The sequence below is a fragment of the Scatophagus argus genome, chromosome 6 (assembly GCF_020382885.2).
Source record: "Scatophagus argus isolate fScaArg1 chromosome 6, fScaArg1.pri, whole genome shotgun sequence".
Lineage (NCBI taxonomy): Eukaryota > Metazoa > Chordata > Actinopteri > Scatophagidae > Scatophagus > Scatophagus argus.
In genome coordinates, this window is record NC_058498.1 from 14,008,238 (window position 1) to 14,027,309 (window position 19,072).

The 19,072-nt window shown below is 39.6% G+C and overlaps 1 protein-coding gene across 2 annotated transcripts in view; it reads left to right on the forward strand.

Annotated features, from left to right (window-relative positions):
* The window catches only part of agbl4 (AGBL carboxypeptidase 4), a 366,309-nt gene that overhangs the window by 127,183 nt on the left and 220,054 nt on the right, over window positions 1–19,072 (forward strand). For both annotated transcript variants that reach the window (XM_046390770.1, XM_046390771.1), the window contains exon 6: window positions 16,586–16,710. In XM_046390770.1, coding sequence (XP_046246726.1) covers window positions 16,586–16,710 — 125 coding nt within the window. The remainder of the gene's footprint in view (window positions 1–16,585; window positions 16,711–19,072) is intronic.

Here is a 19,072-nt window from a genome sequence, read left to right on the forward strand (position 1 = left end):
GGCTTTCCAAAAGTAGATCCATCCGTCTGAGTGGGAGGAAGCACTCCTGACATCTGATGTATTGAGAGGCACTCCCAGTCTCTCTGTCTCTCTTACATGTCCTTGGCAGCGGAGAAGCTTCACTGCTCAAATCACTAAATGGCCTCTCCAGTTTCCCTTTTAGCAGTTTTCTCTCCTCTCTCTTTCTTTTAAGTCAGGAGTAGAGTATGGAGATAAATCTGAGTTGTCTAGGGACTGTTGGCAAGACCATTGCTTTTGATTTATGTTATTTATTGGTCATTTGTATCCATAAGAGATTACTCTTTATTATTATTGTGTTTTTTATTATCGTCATGTCCTATCTCTAGCTTTCTGGAGGCATATTTTGTCAGTTTTATTTTCCTTTTTGCTCCATATCATATCATGTGAGTTGGGATGTGTTATATTGGCTTGACTGTGAGGGAAGCAGTCCCAACTCGGGCATTAACAAGCACAAAAAATTAGATGCCTTGACTTTACAGAACATTATATTTTTAATTAAAATTGGACCACATGACTATTTGTATGTGAAAGGGGTTGGTCATAGTGATATGGACTTACCACTCTTAACTTTTCTGGTTCACTCTTATTGATCTATCAATGTGAGGCAGCTGTATTCCACAAAAAGTTCCAAAAAGTCTTCCCGCACTACCTGCTTGTCACCAAATGACAATGTTAGTGACTTGCTTAGTTGGTGGAGTCAGCAGTTGGTACTGTGCAAGAAAGTGAGTAGAGAGTCAGTATTAGACACAAATACAACTCCAAAAGAATGCCAAGTCACCTCGTATCTGCTGGATGTGTAAAAAGGCATCAGTCATACTAAGATATAAGTATCAGTGTCATTGTTGTATTTACCGTTTGTTTTTGCTGCTCTCCAGTGGCCAAAATATCTGTTATTGCAGGCTTAATGACCTGATACACAACTATTTCTAATTTGTTATTTCTTGTGTGTCGTGTCTGAGCAGAACAAACACTCCAAAGGTGGTTAATGTGAGAATCAACAAGAGCTATCTGCCTTTATCATATGGCTTCGAGGGAGCTTGAAAGAGTGTTTTTCCATGGGAGGTGGGAAGTGAGATCAGTAGGATTGCATGAAATGCTGAGCAAATGAAACCGCGATAATCCTGTCTGACATTCGGGCCTGTTGCATATGGTCGCATCTAATCACTGAGTGAACACATTGGCTCCGTTGTGCTGGTCGGAGATGCCTCCTCTGCTAGGAAGTAGTACAATCAACCTCTGTGTTTTGTAAGTTAATTGTTGATGGCTCTGATATGAGCTTTACATAGGAGACCCAGCAAGTACCTCATCTTCTCAAAATGTCACCAAATGCTAGCAGCAGCAAGCTGTTTTGCAAATTGTGAGTAATAAAATGATTTGATTATCAACCGTATATACCGTGTTGCTGTGAGATTTGAAAAGGTTGAGGGGAGCAATTTTCAGATACTGGATATTTTAAGAAATACTCCATTTGTAACATAAAAATTGGCAATGTTGTTACTTCATCCGTACTGATTTAGTGTGACACAAACAGGCTTAACTTTCTGTTGTTGTTTTTAAATTTCAGCTTCTAGCTATTTTGAGTTCTAAATGTACTTTAGAACATCACTATTCACTGGCTCAGGTCCTGCCTCCGGCATGATTCAAGATGAAATCATTGCTAAAATCAACCCAATCGTGTACCCATCACACATAAACAGAAACATTTTATGTGGCATAATGTTGTGAAACCTGGTTGTTGTTGTAGCTGATTTTGTTGTTGTATTGTGAATATATATTGTCTTGTAATGTGTATTTATATTACTGTACAGCATTAATTTTCTTAACAGAGACGTAATTATCTGTCTTCTGCCGAGGGACAGGATGTAAATTAGCTTATAGCTAACTCTGGTTTAACTATGACGCTGTGCACTGTCCCTTTCCAATAAGCAAATAAATAAAATCATGATACAAGTGTGTCGTAAGGCAAAATTGCTGCAACTAGATTTCTGCATTGCACAAGTGGTGCTCACACACAAGGCTCCAGTGATTCATCCAGTAATTCATTTCCAAGCAATTCCTGATGCCATAAACACAGTTTCAGAACAGACGTCTCATTTTTCATCCCAGGCAACACTGTATGGGTTGTGAAAATGGTGAGGATTTGTAATGCTTTACCAGTTCATGTTTTTCAAGCTGCCTGTGTTTATTCTGCTGATTTATTTAGAAAACCTCTCAGTGAGATGAGCTTCATTGATGTGCCAGGGTTTGTTTGATAACACAAATTCATATACAGAATATGCTTATACAGTGAAGGATGAAATACTGACAGGAGCAGAATTTTGATAGAATACATTTTGGTCTGATTCCAGGCAGCTATCTTGTAGGTCTATTGCTCAAAGTAAACAGTATTGAAATTCACTCCTCGGGGCCAAATGCTGTTATCAGGATTTTTTTTTCTGTTGACATTTCAAACAGCTCTTAATAGTGAACATGCTGGAATGTACTTTTAGAGGTTCTCAGATGTTGTTTAGTGTCATTTTTAAAATAAATATTGTTTTTTTAAAGCTGTTGCCACTTGTGGTGGTTTCAGGACTAAACATTTCAATGGGTAAGTTTAACTGGAAAGCACTTCTTGATTTTTTGCAAAGGGAAAATTATCAGGACCTGTAATCATACTATATATAGGCAAGAATATCTACTTTCATCTTTAATTCAAACAATTTGCAATTGCAGTTTTCTTGCTCCCGCAGATAAAAACAAATAGGGAAAACAGTGCATGACATTAAACCTGCATTGATTTTCTTGGCACTTGGGGGCAACACAGTAATTCTGTATATACAATATTTCTAAATTCTTACCTGAGAAAGTTTCTGTGGCAAATGTTTTAGCTCACACTCAGCAACATTAGTTTTCCTTTGGAGTTGCATTTCAAAAGTCCAGTTTTCACCCTTTTGGCTCTGTTTTGGTTTCATTTATTTCATTTATCATGAAATGAAGCATTAACAATGCTCATAAAAGCTGGGAACTGCAGAGTTAGTTGACAATTCTGTGTCTCTGTGACTGAACTTCACATTACACATCATTTGACCCATTGTTCACGTGAAAATATTCCTTAACGGATAATGTGCACATAGCGATGTCAGAGATCTTTAGGCTTCAATAACTGAGGCTTAAATTTCAAGCTTACTGTTAAACATAATGAGTGTGTTTGCAACATGGACTGAGACTGGAAAATGGTTCCACAGGAGAGGAGCTTGATAGCTGAAGACTCTGGCTGCCATTCCAAATTTCTGGAGGCACAAATAATGCTGCCTCCTGGCGATGCAGAGTTCTAGTGGATCATAGGGTACTATGAACTTTTTAAGATATGATCATGCTTGACTAGTAAGGGCTCTGTAGGTGGAAAGAAGGATTTCAAATTTTATTCTGTGCAGTCAAGCCAGTATGGGAGAAATATGATGTCTTATTCTAGCCTCAGTACACTCGCATCAGCATTTTGGAGTAGTTGGAGGGACTGTAGGAACTTATTGGGACAACCTGATAAAAGGGACTAGTCCAACCTGTAAGTAACAAATGTGTGGAGTTTTCTGCATGGTTTTGAGACAGGATGTACCTGATTTTTGCAATGTTGTGCAGGTAAAAGAAGGAACTCCTTGAAAATTCTTTTATGTGAAAGTTGAAGGACATGTCCTCATCAAAGATGGAAGAAAGCCAGGGTAGTGCCGTCTGGAATTGATATATCATTAGATAAAACATTATAAGATGTTTAGGGCACAGCACCATAACTAACCATAACCATATCTGCATAACAAAACCTATAGAGCCCTTCCTGATAATGTAACCTTCAGGAAGCATGTATAAGGTGAATAGTATTGGTCTAAGCACAGAACCTTGTGGAACTCTGTGACTATTTTTGGGATGTGCTGAAGATTAGTTGTTAACATGTATAAATTAAGATTGATCTGATAAATAGGACTTAAACCAGCTTTCCTATGATGTGTTCCTATGATGCCAATGTCCTTGAAATAAGATGATCAGTGGTATCAAATACAGCACTAAAATCTAACAATACAAGTTCAGTCACTCATCAAGTGCAATTAGAAGATAATTTATAACTTTAACCAGCGCAGTCTCTGTACTCTAAAATAATGAAGCATTATAAGAGAAAGATTGCTTATCTGCAAGTAGCATGAACACATGCTTTTGTAACAGACAGACAGTTTTTATATTCTCAAAGTAAACATGTCTTTCAGAGACAGATAGAAGAATCATGAAGCGACAACATTTTCCCAAAGCGTTATTTTTGTGATACAGCATGTTGTCTGTAACAGTCAAAAACTAAAAACATGTTCAACTACTTTGACTTTTTTACATTAACAACCTCACTCCACTGATTGCAAAACTATTGATTTCTGAAATTGTCTCTCGGTGATTTTATTCTTGAAGACATTGCCCCATCCCATTCTTATTATTACGTACGTCTTTATTATGTGAGATGTTAAGATGCAAAGATGTTTTGAGTCTTTTCTTTCTAAATGAAGTTATTCTAGTTATCATCTCTGCATGATGAACTTGGCATCATCTGGAACCTCCTGCTGCGATGGAGAAACTTTACCCCAAAAAGCTCCATGTACTCTTCACTGATGAATTATGTTTAAATTGAATTACCAAATTATGTCTCTTAATCTCCCATATAAGATGGTATAAAAAGGGATTAACTTGTCATAGGGTGGATTTGCTTTTATGGTATATTCTAGGAAAAAAATGTAATTTATGTTTTACTTTGTGAATTTGTCATATATTTTGCTCCATATCTTTATTTTTCTTAATTGCACAATAGTTTGGTGTAGTGCAGCATCTGGCAGAATTCTTGCTGAAAAACTCCTTGATCTTATGCCAAGCCTTTTGAATGGCATTCAGGTCTTTTCCTTTTTTTTCCTTCTGAAAGCTGGCATTGCATTGACAGTTGCAGCACTTACCTTAATTCCCTAGATTGAAAAGCTGCTCCACAATGAGTGATTCCCTTTCCAGTGTGTTCCTAACTGTACAAAAACCCACCCTGGTATTTACAGACATCCTCTGTCTGTCTGATTTGCCCGACTCCTGGATTCACCCTTTTCACTTCACCTGTCAATCAATCAGTCGGTCAAATTTTATTTACATTTCAACAATCAAATGCAATTCATAGCGCTTTACAATCGATTGACAAAACAAAAGAAGTTAAACAGTAATTAGAACCATTCCTAAATAAAAAAAAGAGTGGTTAACACAAAAAAGAATCAGAATCAGAAAGAAAAGAAGAAAAAACACAAGTATATATGTAATACATATAATACGCCTTTTAAATCCAGACCAGTCTGATTAGCATGCACACTACAGGACTGGTCAACCAAATACAGAAAAAAACACCACTGGCAAAGTAAGTAAATTACAAGAGGGACTCTGGACATTAGACATGGAAATTTAGAATAAATACTGCCAGCTCTCGGTCAAGAGCCAGTTACTGCTGTACCGGATGAACTGTACTGTACCTCATTTGAGAAACTACTGTCCAATTTGGGGTGATTTCTTTTGCTCTTGAATGGCAGAATATATGACCAGCAAAGCAGAACTGTCTTGTTTAGAAGAGTACACATGCTTCTTGTCTGGTTCTTCTGCATTTTCAACGACCAGCATTTTCTGTTCTTCCTTGTTTTTTTTCTTGCTGACCTATCGGTTATTGGCCACTGATTTCTTGCCTCCCTTGTTTCTCTTCTTTTCTTGCATTGGCTCCCTGTGTTCCTGAACTCATTACAGAGCAATCAGCCCCAGGCGTTGAAGTGTGCACCCAGAGGGAGCAATAACTGTAAATAAACACTACTGCAGGCTCTCCGATAACATGTTACCAAGATGATAACAGCCCTTCTTAGCAGGCCTGTTGACCTTCTCCTTGCCTTAGGCTTGCCAAGGACTCCTCAGCTCCCTGTGCTTTTATCTCCAAACTCTCTTCCACCACTGAAGCCGCTGCAAAGATTACTACTGAACAAGAGAGGAAAGGAAGGAGGGAGTTACTCCAAGAGAGCATAGAGAAGACAAAAGAGATGAGGGTGAGTGTTTGGAGAGGAAGGCACAAAACAAGATAGAACAACAAAGAGCGAACCTGGGCAGTTGTCCCTTTGCCAGTGCTGCCACCTCCTCTGCCTGTCCTCGGCCTTTGTAGCGCTCAACATAATTAACTTGTTAAAAGATAGCATGAAATTGGAACAGACTTGTATTTACTCAGTGGCCACCAGCACACAGGACACACCAAAAGCGAAAGATAAAGAGAAAGAAGGGGAGAGTGACAAACAGACAAGTAGACAAAAAGAAAGTGACTGAGAGAGGATGAGAAGTGAGGGATGTCACTGCCTAAATTCTGATAAAAACATCATTCAACCATCTAAGTCGCTGTTTTAGGCTTAAGAAACAGATGTAAGTGGAGATTGCAATTCCTCATGGTTCACTCCCCAGTACTAATGTAGAGTGTCTGACAGTAGCATGTCCAGAGCTGTGGGGCTAAGGCACTGTCTGGATGAGATTGATAATACAATTAAGCTCGTCCTAGTATGAATGCATCACTATGACCCATTACCACACCAACCGCTTCAGATGGAGCATACCAGTCTAGCTCTAGGGCCTTCTGTACAGAAAAAAATACAATTATAAAAGGCTAGCTAGAAAATGTGTTCTCTTTAAAATGTGCAGGCAGGCCTGTACATCATCAGATATGTGTGGGCTGCATGCATATCTCACTGCTGTCCCCAGGCCCAGTTTTCTTCATCTATATTGAAAGGAGGAGCTCACTGGAGCATAGATGGACTCATAACAGTGTGATTTTGTCCCTTATTGTCCTGTCTTATTGTTTTCTCTTATCCTGGTTTTGTTGTGTATTAACATTATTTTCACAACAATTTCCACATAATGTTGACAAATACACAAGCACTTGTTGAGTGTGTGTGTGTGACTATCCAGCCAGGGTGCTGGTTTTTAAACAGATGGTTTTCTTAGAAAAGTGAAAGCAGATATTTAAAAGATTCAAAACTCAGTAGTAACTAGCCACTGTTTTGGGCAATATGACAATTTTATACTGAAATTGATCTTGAAGGGTCCACAATCTACTTTTCATCATAGAGATCACAATATTAAATGTCCTCATACTTCTGTTTCCAAACTTCTCAACACCTCATTGACGACCAGAGCCTTGTTTCATGAACATAGCAATAAGGTGGCTTTACTAGTTGGACAAATTACTTCATGTGGCTCTTCATCAGCATTTTATTGTAAATGATGCAACTTCAGTTATAACTCGCTGCATGGCAGATTAGCAGCTTGTGCCAAAAGTGATACTTTGGGCTCGGACTGCGCAATATACTGTTTCATCACTGATGTTGCTGTGTTGTCATTAGCAATATACTTCACAGGAGGTGCAATGACAAGGAAGTAATCAGCTCGAACACGTCATGCTACACCTTTTTTGTTGCTTCACGATAAAGGAAAACTCATGGTTCTCGTCTTCAATAACAGAATATAATTTACTTTGATTTAAGCGTTCTTGGATACACAGAGTTTTGGGCTAGTGAGTGATTTGCAGGCTCTGCGTGCTCCCAGAGCTTCCAGTATTTTTTTAGTAAGTGGAGGAGACATACACCGGCTTTACCCTTGGTGTTAGATTGCATTGTAAAGTCTGATTCATGGTAACTAACTTGCGGTAGAACATAAGAATTGTGTCTAAAGTTTGTTTCAGGAGGGAGAATAATCCAGCGAATGTGGCAGTGCTGTTTTGTGGGAATCCATGCTAGAGCCCTGTGCACACTTCTGAATTGTCTTTCCTTCTTGTGGTTGTGAACTAGAATGAAATTGAACTGTTTTGGGGTTGTTGGGAAAATTAAATGGACTCTTTACCAAGTGATTTGAACTCTGGGACTGTGAGATGCTTCTTTCACATGTGCACACAAATATACACACCAATATTCCTTTGCTTGCATGATTAAATACACATTTGAAAATTACATCTATTTGTGGTTTGTTTTTCCAGCATTGGTATTTGGTGATGTAAATTTCTTTGCTACTTGCTATTCACTTTATTGATATGCATGATTTCACATAGCTATTTTATTTTTATTTCAGAATTATTATTTGTCAGACACGACTGCAAAAGGCACTCGTTCATATATTCATATATATCGAAAAATATTGCATTGTCTGCATTGTCATTTTGTTACTATATTGTGCATCCCTAGACTTTGCGGTAGTTGTTGTCTTTTTTGGTAATATTCTTAAGCAAATCCGTGACTGAGCAGTAGACATCATCATCGATCTGTTTCATGTTTAACATTAGCGTAGGTCTGTTTTCATGGCCAAAAATATCAAAAATAAATATCAGTGGATGTCCCCATTCTGATGTCTTGTTTATTTGTTTACCCCAAAAAACTGTTTTTGTTCTCTCCGATCTGTGTGACCTATGATACCACGCTAACAACTTCTAACTCAGCAACCTCATTGTTTTTTTGTTGTTTTTTTTTTTTTGAAAAACCAAAAAAAATGTGCCAAATGAGCGGTTCAGAATTAGGTTTGTTTCTGTTTTGTGATTGGTTGTTAGTAGGTTGTCAAGCAATGTAGCTTTTCACCAGTATGTTGATCAATCAATGCAGTCAGTGTTCACATTGTATATATTCTCTATGGTCTCTCTATTGTCTATGTAGAGGTATAGCTATAGATATATCATACATATCAAGACTGACTTGAAAAACAATCTGAACTTATTCTTTGAATTGTTTCAAAAGATAGACTGCAGTTTAGTATACCTGTTAGGATGTTAGATTGTGAAAACTTGGAGGAGGGTGACCTCTTTAATCTTGCCTGCAGATGAAGTGATAAGGCATCAGGGGAGAAGGCAGGCTTTAAGAAGTCATGAGGCAGGAGATTGATGTTGCCTCGGTGACAACTTGCCTTTAGATGAAGGGAGGGGAGATGACGACGACACACACACACACAGAGACACAGAGGAAAAACCAGACATTTAGCTCCAGGTCTAAACTGAGACCCCTTCATGATGGCTGCTGCTGGTGCTGGCTGGAATCAATTCTATCTTTATCAGTCCCCCTCTTCTGTGTCCAGGAATCCTCCTCACACTGCAGAGCAGCCGGGGGGAAAACTGATGTGTTTTCCAATAATGAAATGGAACACAGCAAAAAATAAGTTTAAGAAGGTGCCTGGCTGGTCTCCCTCAGCAGTACAGCACTCTTTTAATCGCTGGTCTAGTGTTTAAACACAGTTGTGGCCTTGGCTATGCCAGCCAAAAGAAATTTTAATGTGGGGTCTGCCCCCCCATCTCCCACCCCCACCCCACCCCCCTATCTGTGTGTCTGTGGTTGTAAGGATGGATTGGGTTATTTGGGTTTGTGACAACATTTTGATATATAAATAAAAATTCTGAATTGTAATACCCAGTGATCACTTTGGACAGCACTGTACTGCAGGAATTTACAGTAAAGGTTTTTGTTAGATCAAAACTAAGTAAGTAACATGTGTGTGAAAATATGAAAGATTTAGTTCATGACAGTCTGTATTTCTGCCAAGTAGGAAGCACTATAACCTCACAGTCTATTTCATTTTGAAACAACTGTCTATTACCATTCTAATGGCTGGTTGTTTGAGTGGGTTCCACCTCAGGCCCAAGGCAGGCAGGCCTGCTGCTGGTGTACGATGATCCATCTGCATGGCAGAAACCATCCATCCAGTGGATAGCTACAGGCTGCAGGCCGGCTCATTGTGTGGGCTGAGCACTGTGACTGCTCCCTCTTGTACCTCCATAATGGGATTACATTAGCCAGGTTCTTCTGCTCCCTCGCCAGCTCTCTTTCACACACACACACACACGCACAAACACACAGTCTGTGAGCCTGCGTTTCAGTGACTGTCCACTTGGTCATCTCACATTCGCACCCTGTTTACTTGACTGTAGTCCTGCGTAATGATGCAGGTTTCATACCCATTTTAGACATACATTTTTGTTTTCAGCAGAAACATATTGTCTTGTGTAGTTTCCACCTTTCTTGAAAAATATTTTTTGCCTTTTGCTATTATTTTTTCTCATTTGTTTTCATATGTGCTTGAAAGTTAAGAAGAGAAAAAGAGACAGAAGGAGCAGGAGAAGACAGACAAGGATAGAGAAGACGGAGGGTTTTGTTCAGGGTTTTCCTCAAGGAGAGGCTGCCATGTGTAAAATCTTGTTCAGAACTAGCAATTTGTTTTGTTGGGCTGCACCAGCAGGGCTAAGCTGTTCGTTGAAAACCAATTTGTTAATGTCTAAACGCTGCTCTAGTTTTCCCTCAAGGACAAAGATTGATATTCAACATAACATGCCAAGACACCACTGAAGAAGAATATGGAGAGCAATGATACTCAAGAGGAATTATGCAAGAGATCTCAAGGACTAGAAATTGTCTTATTTTTTTTTCCTCTTTCTCATCTTCTCTCAGTCTGGAGTTCATTAGCTTCACTTACACTAATACAGTCTGTCTGTTTTATGAAGAACCAAAAATGATTCTTGACACATCTGGTATAATCTGCATCGATTTTCAGCATCATACAGACTCAACATATCTTTGCTTTATCTAGTTTTTAATCTTTATCTTTAATGCTTTCTGAGGGCATTTCAGTAAAACTCATTGGCCGTCTATGTTAATTACTAACTGGTATTAGATTGATTAACAGGGTCAGACTACCAGCCTACCAATGCGTTTGAATATGGAGGTAGCCACCATAAAATTAAAACGGGGATCAATGGTGTGTCATATCCCTGCTGCTCCGCAGGCTGAACATGTAATTCTAACTCTGAGGCTGCAGCCATCTCTCACATCAGGCCTTCAGGCATCAGGCTCAATAACCCAGCCGCCCATGGCTGCTGTCTGTTGCTACCCATGCCATGTGTTCACAAACAGAAGCAGGAATGTATTAGTTTGGTCTGTATCTTTTGGCTCCTCTTCAGAAGTTTGGCCACTAACTTTGGTACCAGGATTGTATGCATTAGTTTTTCTGGGGTTTTTGTCAATTAGAGATACATAGGTAACTAAATAGGCATTTTAGGTTCAAATTTTAATTAAAAAATCAGTTCACACAAAGTTGCAGACCTTGCTTTGAATTTCACCTTCACTGCGTGAGGAAAGTATGAGAGTCTAATGCCAGTTTTGTTCAGCTTTGCTAACCTGCCTATAGATCTTTACGTGGTGGATGGACCTCCTTCTTTGCTCTTCATTTAAGATGATACCACCAGGATTGTATGTGTATATTTAAAAAATGTCTTTATTTTTTCTCTGTCTAAAGACATTAAAAATAATTTATTTGTTGTGAAATCACATATATAGCTCCACTTTGCCCACACACAGAGTTTCTTTGCTGTTTTGCACTGCCTCGGTGAACACAACCACAGGCAGCCTGAGGGCCCCTGACATCTTTTGACACACTTTCTTTTAAGGAGTCCTGTTGTACAGTAGATGTATTCTTATGAGGTGACAGTGGACAAACAAAGTATATTGGCTTTATTTACACACAAATTGTAAATTCTTTGCATTGTAAGTAATGATAGCACATCTCCTGATTTGTCAAAATTCATTGAAACCAAAGTAAATTGCAGTCAGAGTTTGTGTTTCTCTGTTGTCTCTGACAGCATTTGTAAAAACCTTCTCAAACCTTCTCCTGGCTTAGTGGCACACAGTAGTGTCACACGTTTTGTGACTGAAAGAAAGAAAGATTGATTGGTATCATTTACAGTGTATTTCCCTTTGACTTTCACTGATTTTCACAGTGGAGATACACAAATCAATGTATTGATTTCTGATAATGGTTTAAGAGCATTTACTCACTTTAAATCTTATTAAGTACCCCCATACAAATAATGAAAGTGCCCTTGGAGAGTTGGTTGTGTTTTCATTACTGAATAGCATTAATCAGACTCTGATTGGAGGGATGACCTTTGGAAGCCATTATCACCTCGGTCAAACAGGCTGTATTTGGCAGTGCCAGCTCTGTGAATAGCTGTGATGTTGGTATGAGAGATGATCGATTCTGTGACACATCTGTCTGGATCTTGTGCTGCTCTGCTGTACATCTCCTCTCTTTGTCAGTGCTTGCTAGCTGCAGCTGGGTTTCGTTCAGCCCTCCGCCTGCTCTTGGCTTCATCTGCTTTCAATGGCACAGAATTGCACTGCCAACCAGCCAATAAACTAGTCCCTGCCTGCCCACCTGCCACCTCTTACTTAGCCAACCACTGTGAAAAACAAACTAGGGCTGCATGGTAACTCATTCATCGGCTCAGTCATCTCTTTCTTTGAAATAATACCACAGCAAAGTCCTCATCACTAAATCCCAGAGGCTCCTGAACCTGATCCCTTTATACATTTGCATGGGAACCCCCCTTCATCCCAGTCGTATTAAAACTCCAGGTAATAAGTGTGTGACATAGTTGTTACTGTCTGGTGAAAACACTGAAGCATGTCCTGACTCTCAGAGTGATATTCACAGGAATGGCAATGTTTACTTTTGAGCTGTTTCAGCACCTGAGCAAACATGCAGAACATAAAGTTTGAACCCTTGTCTGTTTGTACACCTTTTGGAAAGCCAAACAATGAAAAGAACCTCATCAGAATTTTAACAACAGTTGTGACTTACTTAAAAGAAAGCCCTCTAGGAACTGAGTGGACACACACATCACCTGCAACGAAAACTTATTTCCAGCTTTTGTATGATGAAGCAGAGTCATGCAACCAACCAGAACATGTTGAAAGGGCTGGATACAGTAGAGCTGGAGGAATGGGCTGGTTTAGTTTTCCAGGTACCTGACATATAAGACAAGACTTACACTTAGCACTCGGCATCACTCTTTAACCCAGGCGAAAAGATTATCAGGCACTCTATGACATTCAACTGTCAAAATAACGTTTTGACAAAACATTCAGCTTTCTCTCTAGCTACAGCTGCAACAAGTAATCTCAGTTTTTTGCACAGCAATTAACTGTTCATGAGACAGAGACAGATGTTCACTGCAGAGAATGTTTTTGTACTTATGTTGTTACTCTGTATAGTTTGGACCATATAAGTGACCAACAATAAGAAATGAGAAAACTCGTAACTCATTCGGATCAATTTCATCCTCATCTTGTTTTTACATGGATCAATTACAACACAAGCTGCAAAAACATTGGGAAACTTCAGAGCGAGCTCATCCAGAGGCGCCTCAGCAGGGATTGGCACCATTTCAGGCATTACCAGTACCTTTCCTCCAGCCAAATTATTCCTTATTTAAAAGGCAACCCCCTTAATTAGGAAACCATGAGCAACCTCACAGCCACTTCACCTGTAACAAGGTTTGACTCCACATAAATTTTTATGCAAAGCCACACCTATGTCTTTCATGCCAAAACACCTGAACATCAAAACCGAAGCAAACTCTTTACTGAATAGCAAAACTCTTCAAGAATTAAAGACTGGGAGGCAGCAGTGTCCTGCAGCATCTTCACAGGACGTTTATGCAGCCAATGAGATGACACAATCCATAACAAATGGAGCAACGTCCACCAAAACAAATACCTGCAGCTGTACACAGTACAGAAAAGAAAAATTCTATTCAGTCCCTCAAGTTATGATTAGTGAAACTTATGAAACTTTATGTTCAATTAAGCATGTTGACATACATTCTTTTCAGTTTTTAAAAGTACCCCATTAATACCAAGGCTGCTCCAAATCTCCAGACGTACACAAGTAATCTAAGAGAGAATCCTTCTTACAGGAGATCTTAGCATAACTCTGATGCCCCAGCAAAACTTTTAATGGTATGCATCTGGCACCAGCTGGTACACTTTAATCACTAGCACTAAGACTAGTGCTACTGCAAGTGACAAATAAACATTTGGTACTTTATCTCTCAGAAGGCATTGCAGCAACAACATCCACGTTTTTTTTTTTTTTTTGCCACTTCAGTATAGGAGCCCCTCGCCCAAATAAAGTGAATTATTTGCAACATCATTTTCATTAACAGGAGAAACTATGCAGATCTTTCTGCTCTCATCAAAATCTGAGAAGCTGCACCGAACCCTTAACTCACACATGCAAAATTTAAGCTTTTTCATTTCAAGACTATTCAGATACTTCAGTTCTTTCCCTTTTAAAGCTGTTCTTCAATGTCCAGTTCTTCAAGTCTTACTGCTTCATCTGTAAATTGACTTGACTTTATCCCTTATGAAACCCCTTCAGGTAGAAGACTCAACAAACTCAACCAATTTAAACTGCATCTTCAGGACAGCCTATAAAACAAAAGCAAAAAAGAGAGCACAAAACGCTTCTGCACTAAACAACCTCAGTACAACTGCAACTTTCCTGACTCACAAATTACACCAAATCCAGATGTCAGAAGGTTTTCAGTGTTTTCAGTTTTTAATCTGGTAGGGGCCCCAATTTACATTACGAACCCCAGAAAGGCTCTTTACAAATCCTCAGTCAGACTGGACACCTGAGGGATGAACCCCAGATGTTATGAGTCAAAAATCCTATGCACCTCCTAACCAGCAGGGGGAGCATTTAACTATAGATGCTAATTTTGTGCAAGTTTAAGTGATGCATCTCTAACATTTTTCCTTTTTTTTATATTTAGATTTTGACATGTCTAGGGTGGTTAGGTTGAGAGTTGCACATTGAAATGTGCCTGCCTCCACTCATGAGTTGTCTAAGTGGGCGTGGAGTGCAGTGGATGTCACAGAATTATTTTCACAATGCTCAAAATTGACAAACTTTTCACATTTTTTCTGACATGCGGGAACATGAACATATACATTGACATGTCCACATTTGTATGTAATTTAGACATGACATGAAAGTCATGCATCAACATATCCTTCCTTCTCGCTCCCTCTCACTGACACATCTCTGCCTGTGTTTTACTGTCTGGCTAACCTTCCTTTCTTAAGTTTAATATGCTTTTTGAATGTGGAATTAGCAGAGTCTAGATGAATGACAAGATGAAGTGCAACAGTTATATATTTCTGCAGAGCTCAGCCGCTCTCTAATCAGTCTTTGTAGCGATCTGCAGAGAGGGTTTTTTCCAGGGACCTGTGTGCTGGAATGAGACGCCACTCACCATTAGTGTTAGTGAATGGCCTTTAGATGTAAATATGGATCAGTCATCAGCTTATTGTCACACAATAACCTATTGCAATGTCTTTCTCACTGTTTGTTACTGTTGCATGCCATTTTATAAATGATGAAAATACCACTGAAATATTCTATATATATTGTTTGTGTTTCAGAGCGCCTGTAGTTTTCTGCAGTCCTATATAAACTAATGACTTCACGTATGGGGCTAGTTGCAGTGGAGCAGAGCAAAGTGTGTGTGTGTGTTTGTGTGCGTCGGAAGCAGACTAGTGGATCAGCTGTGTCCGATGGCAGAAGGAGAGGGATCTGCTTTGACAGTGTGGTAGTTAGCCCATCTGTCTATAATCAGCTGTGTCTGTGTATGCTTGCTGCTGCTCTGGGGGCTGCTTGCCAACAGGTGGTCAAAAGTGTCCTGATGTAGCAAGCCTTGCGGTCTGCCTACTTTGCCAACGAATTTAACTCTTGTACAGCTGCTGGTTTATAGCACATGTCAGTTCAGCGTTTAGGTGAAAGAGTTGACTGGTGTTGTGTGTTGAGAGGATACGTAAAAAGAGAAGGAAGCGGGAACTGTAATTTAAAAATAAAATTTCCAAATAAAGGAAAGACCGCATGTTTTGCATTAATTTTGGCAGTAAATAGGAATTTTTGGTATTATGGGGGTTCTGGTGGCCTATCAAACCTTTACAATAAGTGGGGAAATATTGGGTTTAAACAAGCTGTCAATTCGTCATTTTTCTGTACAGCTGCAGCTTGAGGCCTAACACACTCTCTTTTCACTTTATTCCCCATCTTTTTGCTCTGACAATCATTAATTTGTGCTCACACCACAGTCTTCACTACATGTGTCGAAATATAAATCAGAAGCTTCAGACAAGGCCTATATTTAGAATGCTTGCCATGTAATCATCTACCACCCAGTTATCTTATAGACAGCTATGAGAATTGGAAGCAGGAAATAGTTCCCAATGGATTAATTATACTTCCACTGATCATCTGGATCTTTTTGCTGTGGATAGTATATTGTGTGTCAGACATGGATGGCTGGAACAGCCCTGTCTGTTGGTCTTCCTGCACCTCATACTTACTGCTCTCTGTGGGTATTGTTTTAGTTTCAGGGACATACCAATGTGCAGATACATACAGTGATAAACAATGCAGGAGACCACTGTGACAGAGAAACACTGCTAGTAAACACTTGACTTTGACTTATTGATTTCACACATCTTTGAAAGCTTCAGTTTGTGATGAGGCCATGTTATGTTATAGCATAATTTTGTCTTCTGATTGCCTGTCCGTCTGTAATTCTTAAAGTTCACTGACTGAGCTTTAAGGAATACAGAGGAACTGATCTACTCTGATTGTGTTGTTGTGGACTACTCCCTTCTACTTAATGCTAATGTAAGCTGTTTCATTGCCTCTGCAGGGAACCTTGGCCGTGTTGACTACATCAGTGAGTTTGAGTTTGACCTCTTCATCCGGCCTGACACCTGCAACCCCCGTTTCAGAGTTTGGTTCAACTTCACAGTGGAGAACGTCCGCGAGACACAGGTCAGCTTGCTGTTTTCTTGTCTTGTGGTGTTATATCAGTCTTAAAGAAGGGCTTCTCTCCCAGATCCACACTGTATTCTGTAACACACACATGCTGCTGCTGCTTTAAGGGTGCTGAATTGGTGTGATCATGAAGTAAGTAACAACTCAGTGCTGCGTAAGTGTTCTGTTGGTTCCAGGACTGCCGCGTCCCTCTGACATGGGTTTGACAAACGTATTAATGGCAACAACAAATAAATCCAACCTGAATGTTCACCACTTCTCCTCTGGGTACGAAGCTCAGTTAAATTAGTGTAGTGGTTTAAAAGGAAATAAAAGGCATAATGCTTTACTTTAAACAGTTGCAGTCTTTAGACTAATGCCATCCTTTTACCTTTTCTAAAATTCCCAACATTTACTGAGCTGTATGGTATTGTGGGTGTAGTATTAATGTATAGACAATATTCAGTCAGATAAAGTTTGATAAATATATTAGGTGTAAGTCTATAAGTGACATTGATATAGCATACTGCCTCATACTGCCCCTAACATATATCAGTTCATTAGAAATGTGTGCCCATTATACCGCCAAAGTTGTTTCTCCTCAGAAAAGAGGCAGATTTCTATTTCTTACCTCACTTTTTGCTACAGCCTCTAAGCTTAATTCTCTCACTAGAAAGCTCTGAGCTCCGTGATTGGCTGACAGAGGTGGTCACATGCCACAGAGATACACTGCATTTGGGTAACGTGAGTGTGGCTTCAGGGGGATAGAGGCTAGTTATACCATTCAGATACAACTTTGTGGGATAAGAAGAAGGTAAGACTCACAATATTGGCATTTAAAGTTCACTGCTGTAAGTTGTGTGCATACAAGCTTGTCAGGCTTCGATATGAAACAAACAAAAAAAAAATGAGCGATAAAGTTTTGAGAGACAGTCTGAAGGCAGCTAAATATTAAGACAGAGAGAGTAGAATAAAAAGAAGGAGAAACAAAGAGGCTGAGAAAAAAAACCAGAGAGCAATAGAGGAAAAAGTAAAAGAAAGGAATAAAACAGTAAGGATGAATCCACAGCATACTGTTGCTGTTGTCTTCCTGTAGCGTGTCCAGCCCAGCCTATCTGAGACTATCAGGCCTATCGGCCCATCTCCCTGCAGTGCTGTAGTCAGCACTAATCACATTTTATGGCTCTGAGATGAATGGGAGGCCTCGGCTCGGAGCCGGATCGATCCCAGGGCCAGATAGACCAGCACCAGCAGCCTGCAGCCTGGGCCAACAGGATATTTGCTGCTGTGGCAAAATGACAGAAAAAGAGTGAGACAGAGAGAAAGTGACTAGGTAGAGGATACAATAAATTGCAAAAGATTGATAAACATCATGTATATGAACACAATATGCACAGTGAACATGCATGAGCAAGCTTACAGGTGACAAAAAGGTGGACAACCATTTCCATTGCACACTTCCATGCTCCTTCTCTATAGGCCCACTCACAAGCTTCTTTCATAGAAATGTGTTTCTTATCTGTCCAATTTCCTTCTTCAAAGAGGCCTTGTGTGAATTTAATCTACTCCAGTAGAAGGTGTTTTGGTTAAGTGCTGCCTGTGCATTTTGCCAAGGTGTGTGTCTGTATGTGTGTGTGTGTGTACATGTTTATATGTGTATACAGACGCTGTGATTAGATTGCGTCTGTGTCTAGAGTCGTCAGAATTAACATAAATCTTTAGTTTGCATCTAAGTGGTTGCAGCATTATGATTTTGAAACAAAAAGTAGAACAGAGAAATTAAGCAAAGAATAATAGTATGAGTAAATAAACCAACTAAGTGTAGCTTTGTGGGGAGAAGCTGTGCTATAGAGATATCAGTGGGTTCCAGGGGAGAACTGGGCTGTTGGAGTGTTTCATCCAGCTAAGCCTTGCTAACTCTCAGCCTGAGCCAGGGGAATGGGGAACAGTAAAAGCCCGTGATATTGGAAGTGAGATGGCCATTTTGAAGGAATGTAAGCTGGTGAAACAGATTTGGTCTGCCTCAATCAGCTTAGCAGCTTTGTGGAAATTGGCTTCACCGTAGCACCGGTTATGATGGATGGCGGGATGGATGAATGTCTCTTTTTTGTATGTCCTTTCTTTTTTGTGTTTTTCGAGCCACTCACTTTCCTCAAAAAGCCCAGACCATAACTGTTTACATTGTTTGCAGTGACCAGGACTGTGTGTCATTATTTGAGGTTTTGCTTGGTTTTGCATATTTTCTTCAGTATATAAAATATACTTGTGCAGAGTAATTTTGACAAGTGCACCCATCCATTATGTCTGTATTTTACATGGTAGATTTACAGCAAAATACCTATACCATTGTATGTCTAAAGTACAACAGAAACAAAAAAGA